The sequence below is a fragment of the Copadichromis virginalis genome, linkage group LG19 (genome assembly GCF_057382275.1).
Source record: "Copadichromis virginalis isolate Kocher_CV1m ecotype Utaka linkage group LG19, C_Virginalis_male_GT1.1, whole genome shotgun sequence".
Lineage (NCBI taxonomy): Eukaryota > Metazoa > Chordata > Actinopteri > Cichliformes > Cichlidae > Copadichromis > Copadichromis virginalis.
Genome location: NC_140636.1, coordinates 31,344,534 through 31,350,690, shown reverse-complemented (window position 1 = coordinate 31,350,690; position 6,157 = coordinate 31,344,534). Strand labels below are relative to the sequence as shown.

General features: G+C 42.3%; 1 protein-coding gene across 1 annotated transcript; it reads right to left on the bottom strand.

Annotated features, from left to right (window-relative positions):
* Positions 1-2,867: 2,867 nt before the first annotated feature.
* sox11a (SRY-box transcription factor 11a) lies at positions 2,868-5,868 on the bottom strand. The gene has a single exon (XM_085441669.1). It carries the CDS (start codon positions 5,690-5,692, stop codon positions 4,601-4,603), a length of 1,092 nt encoding a protein of 363 aa, XP_085297795.1. The 5' UTR covers positions 5,693-5,868; the 3' UTR covers positions 2,868-4,600.
* Positions 5,869-6,157: the final 289 nt, after the last annotated feature.

The following is a 6,157-nucleotide window of genomic DNA, read 5'->3' as shown; positions in this document are numbered from 1 at the left end:
GCCACATCAGGTTAAATCAGAATTTAACTCTGTTTTATATGAACAGCACTTCTTTTTTTTAAACTCTTTCCATTTGCCTCTGATCTCTCTCTTCCTGTATGCACATGTGTGTATCTGCCAGAGTGCTAAAACACCATGAGGGAATTGGGCCTTTGCCACCCCCCACTTCTCACAAATGTGAGGGGATAGTAAATATCAGCGTGGCAGATGGGGCCGATGCTCCCTCTCTGCCTCCCTCCCATCCTTAGAGAGGGCAGAGCAAATGGATAGCCATCAACAGCAGCAGGAGTCGCCCCAGGCCAAGACTGGAGCAGAGGACACAGGGACTACACTGTTGCTCAGGCAGGCAATTTTACAGACACATTTTCCCTGACTATCAGCAAGGGAACCACACAACATTAGGAATAAGTACTCATAAGGTCATTGCGTCTAAGATTTCATGGTATATAGACATCTGAGTAATAAGCATCTTGTTTTCTCATATATATTCACAAGATGATTAATGCTATTTATGGTTCAAATAGCTTTATTTTGTTATTTCTTTTTTTCCCCATTTTGGGTTATATTGCAGTTACACAAGAGACCGACTGCTGGTGTGTCATTTCAGTGCTCTGTCACACACCTCGCAGGACCTGTAAAGCACTGGCAGTGTGAAACAGCATGACATGCTTGTATAACATAGCAGGGGGAGGTGGGGGGGGGGGCTTACTTGGCCAAAACTGGTGTCAACACAATCTTGATCACAAAACAGGAGATCTTCAGCTGATAGAATAAATCCTGCCCACTTAACAATCAACAATCAGTAAACTGGTTTAAATTTGGGCGAGCTGAGATGTTATTGTTGTGATGAAACCTCCAGCTAGGAGAGCATATATCAGTATTCCCACAGCAATATCAGCTAGCCTCCCGCTGGGGCAAGAGGAGCACATGTGGATCAACGATGACACAACATGGAATCTTACTGAGCGGCGGCACAGACTAAGCAGTGATGTAATGCCTCTGAGCTCACTGGCGAGAGGAAGAGAGAGAGAGAGAGAGAAAGGGGGAAAAAAAGATGTGAAGAAATCATAACATGCCTTATTGTTACTGGATTTAACATGATTAGGATGAAATAGAGAGCAGAGTTTCATCCTTGAGCACTGTGACATTGCAGACATATATTAGATGATCATTTGCAAACTAAAAGCTTTACCTCCAGCCCCCTCCCCAAGCTCTGCAGCAGGGACTTTATATAGGTGTCACGTACTGTGTGTGTCTGTGATATTGCAGGTTATATGAATGATTTCAGCACTCGTGGGATTGGAAATTACTTTTTCGTCACCACAATAGGACCATCTGGGGCGGAGTGTAGAGCTGAATTCCTTGGAAGACAGTATTTCACTCAGTGTCTCCCAAACAATTTCGATTTCCATTTATTTATTTAAGGAGGAAATAGAAGGAAATTTCCGCGGGTCGCTAATTTCATTTCAACGTGTACCAGTGGCTTTAGCCTTGAGCAGATATTTCAGAGGAACACAAAATCAATGTGGAGATTCTATTGGGAATAGCTCTGAAACCCATTAGCAACTTTGACCAATAGGTCAGGTAAAGTAATAGCCAGATAAATGTTTTATTACAGATTTGCAAACTGACCTAATGGAGGAGGCTAGTACCTGGGCAGCAGTGCAAGGCAAATATTCATCATGAGATGCTATTGCTTTAATGAACACAAATTTCTCAGTGGCCAAGGCCTTTGGTTCTTTATATATAATGCGTGAAAGATTGGTCGCTCTAATCTGGCCCCAGACAAGACAAAAGGCAGCATCTGTTGTCCTCGCACAACACTGGAGCGATGCAATCACTCTAAAAGATTTGTTGTTATAGGGCTAATGCTTCATTTATATTACATCATACATAGCTGAGATCTATTGTTCAGAGAAAAGAAAATACAGCGGAATCAAGGACTAAGATTTTGTATTTAATCTGCTCTGGTGATAAACAGTTAAATAATTAAAATCAGTGATATAAGTGTGTGCTACATACAGATCTGTGCCAGTTTTAAAGAAATCATCTCATTCTATTTTTTCCCCTTTTTGTTTTTGTCCCATGAATTTTATTTATTTACTGTCCAAACAGGAAATCAGACAATAAGTGGGTAGAAAGAAAACCCTCCACTGACAACCACTGGGATTATTTTTTTTAACCATCTTTACTATTCACAGTGATCTAACTGTGTGCCCCTTATGCACATTTAACTAGTGACAAAATGAAGAATTTGTGGTCTTAGTTGCCCTTTAAAGTTTTCTTTTACATAAGATTTATATTCTTCCTGATTTTTTCCAAAGATTAAACACTAAGTGCAAGTGCCATTGTTTATCCCTGAGCTGCATATGCCACAGATCCTTCCTTTCATACACTTTTCATGCTGCTCTTTGCTGGGCAGTATGCTAGTTTTCTGAATGAAAGCCAGACAGACCGGGAGCTCCCACATGCAGAGAGGAGCCGCTCCTGTTTCCAGCTCAGTTTCCAAGGGGACCACCAAGCCCACCAATCACATCGCTCGGCGCAAGCACGCGGGCAATTCAATTTCTTAAAGCCGCAGTGTCCATTATCAGGGAGGTGTAGAGAAAGAAAGTACAGCCAAAAAAAATCCAAAAAACAACACATTTGAAAAAGAAGACGAATAGAAAAGCACCTCAACGCTGCAGTTTAAAAGTGTTTTTCCTTTTTTCTTTTTATTAAATGTGAATTCACATGGTAGTTTGAGCCCATCCATTTAAAGAATCCGCCTAAATACAAAATAGGCATCATTCCGTCATCACATCCTTTTCAAACGCAACAAATAACACATCTGTGTACATATATTCACAAACTGAAAGGACAGTCGATGGTGGTAGGTACTTATTTATTAAAAGATGAGTCAGAGACAGATTCACACTTGGAATGTGAAGTAACTACTGCCTAGAACTTCCCAACAAAATGTTTTGGCATATAATTAGGTCATATTCCAAAACTTTTTTTTTTTTATCAAACAAACTTCATATGTAAGACCCACATAAAAATAAACAATATCTGCTTTTTTTAAGTGCAAGAAATAAAAAATACAGGTTTATGGTTAATGTTTTAAAAAAAGAAGGCAGTCTTCAGTTTTAAAATAAAGTTTCATTTCATGAAACAGGACTATGGAATGTTCTTTTTTTTGCTTGCTTGTTAAAAATGCCAGACCACCACTGTATGAGACTATGCCCTTTTGGAGTTAGTATGATTTTTTTTCCCTAATTTGCAGTCAGGTTTAAGATGTTTGGTGTCAGATATGCCCATTATCTGATATCATGCGTCAAATAACATTCAAATTGCGATATCAATGTGTTTCAATAGCATGTATCACACCATGAGGCCATATTAAATTGTTTTGTATCAGTTCCAGCTGATTTGTTTATTTTCCTGCCTGGACAGGCTTCAGCATCATAACATGAAATGATGTCGACAGTGCACAAGTCTGTTTTTCCATCACTTGCTACAATTGTTGATGGTCTGTATCTTAAGAGTATATATTGCACAAAAAAATGAGAAGGGGGGAAAAACAGTATGTGCCATAAAAAATACCAAAATCCAGTTTCACACCTGCGATTGGGACCCATCCACATATCACGAGTATGATATACATAAACTCCTAACTTTACTATATTACAGTACATATACAATCTTGAAACTAGTTCCAGCTCTGAGGTATGTGTTCCCCATGATGCCATTGTATCGTCTACAAATACTCAACAAATCTGCTCTACAACTGTACAAAACCTAGTTTAAAATCACAAGGCATTTTTGATGCAAGTTTTAATTTAACTTAATCCTTAAAACCAGGACTCCCTTGCATGCTAAAAACAAATGATAAAGGGAAGAAGTGCCTGAAACTCACTGAAAGCACAGTAAGAACATTCCCTTTGCAACTGTACAAAAATATGCCTGAAAATATCTTACTTTTCTTTTAAAAAGATGAGGTCTGTTATGTATCAAAATGTTTCCTCCACACTTGTATTCTGCAGAGGTTTAGGCTGCTTAATTTTTCCAAACCAGGAGGTAAAACGGAATCAGTTACAAAACAAACAAACATTTGCGGCATTAAGAAAAAATTACATAAACCGTTGTAAAGTAACATCCTGAACAATTTGTCAGTTCACAGATTTGCTTTGAGACAGTCCACACAGTCCGTGTTCAGCTCCCTGCAGTTTTTGTTGTTGTTGTCGTTGTTGTTTTAAGAGGAAAAGATGCATAGAAGTTCATGTATTTTCCCTTTGTGGTCCGTTTTAAGCTGAACAGTAAATGCAGACCTACGAGGGAAAACAATCCATAAAACCCTGTCATGCTGCCAGATAAAAAAGTCTGCAGACTTTGCTTTTTTTTTTTTTTTTGCTACCAGCTTCATAAGCATCTCATTCCTCAAACCTCACCTCGCCTCCTGGTCCTCCACCTCCCTCCAGGACCCTTAAGAAAAAAGAAAAAAACCCCACAGGAGGCAGGGCTGGGGACAATTTGACCAGGACATATATAATTTCATATCTCCCTTCTCTGTTATTACTAGCTCAACTGTTTTTTTCGGTTTTGTTTTTTGTTTTTTTTTTCAGTATGTGAAGACGAGGTCGGAAAAGTTCGCCTCCAGCCAGTCCCCGGCAATCATCTCACTGAGTTCTGGCGTGCAGTAGTCTGGGAATTCAAAGTGAGAGCCCAGGCTGCCCTCACTGAACGAGTCCAGGTCCTTATCCACAAGAGACAGGGAGAGGTTTCCTGAATTGGGGTTGCCCAGCTCAGAGCCCGGGGCGCTGGGAGCGAAATTTAAACTAAAGTCAAACAGCAAATCGTCCGCGTCGTCGCCGGAAGAGGAGCTGATGCTGGACGAGGAGGAGGATGTGGAGACCGACCTGGAGGATGCTGGTGAGACGGAAGCAGCGTGCAATGTGCTTTGCTTGGTAATGTTTTTGATGCTGTAAAACAGTCTGTTGTTGTTCCGCACCTCTTCGTACATACTCGTCCCCTCGGACTCTGCCGAGGAGCTCAAAGTTGGACTAGCGGGAACTTTGGCTACACTGTACGGCCTCAGGCGCTCCTCCTCACCCGGCTTAATCCCCATCCGGTAGTCCTCTTCGTACTCGTCGTCATCGTCCTCATCGGTGAGCTCACTCTTTACAGTCTTTGCAACTTTTAAGCTGGGAAACACGCAATCCTCCGCGTAGCCGTGCGTGGATTTCGAGCCGCTCTTAGTTTTTATCTTTGAACTCTTCTTGTTGGGAGTCTTTGCAATCTTGCCGCACTTCTCCGGAGACGGTGCTGATGATTTTGAACTGTCGAGCTTTGGTTTTTTCTTCGGTCTGTACTTGTAGTCGGGGTAGTCAGCCATGTGTTTTAGCCGCAGCCTCTCGGCTTCTCTGATAAATGGGATCTTTTCGCTGTCCTTGAGCATCTTCCACCTCTTCCCCAGGCGCTTGGAAATCTCTGCGTTGTGCATGTCCGGTGACTGCTCCATTATCTTTCTCCTCTCGATTTTGGACCACACCATAAATGCATTCATGGGTCTCTTGATGTGACCGGTGGCTGTTTTGCACCAGTCCGGGTTTATCGCTACCGGACTGCATGCCATAAATTCACTCTCCTCCGAATCGGTAGCCTCCCTGGACATGCTCCCATCCGTCTCGCTGTTGTCCGTGTGCTGCACCATTGTCCTGTTTCAAAGTCACTTTGTTTCCGGACGCTGCAGTGTCTTAACGGCCCCACACTGCCAAGACGGCTCAGCTCTCTGTGTTTTGCGCCGGTTCGTTCACGTCCTCTGCGTATTGTGTCTCAAGCTCTGCACTCTTTTTCCAGAGTTACAAACTGCCTTCTTAACTAGTTATCAGCTTTTTCATGTCCCCTGCGTCACAGTCACTCATCCAATCACGTCCCTTCCACTCCGCCCAGCAGACTCCATCCAAGACTCCCCGTAACCCTATTCCTCCCTCCCGAAGCTCTCATTGGAGTGGAGGTGGGGATTTGTGGTACACAGCGTCTGGGGCAACACGCCGGCCGAGACAGGCATATTAAACACACAGTTAACGAAATGCGCTCTTGAGATGAGCGTCATGCGCCAAAGCGCACATAAGATATATGTCTGTTTCCTTACTTTAACTTTAAAAAATGTGAGAAG

What these genes read in the sequence shown, in the direction of transcription:
- sox11a (XM_085441669.1), bottom strand. Translation starts at nt 5,692, where the DNA reads ATGGTGCAGCACACGGACAACAGCGAGACGGATGGGAGCATGTCCAGG.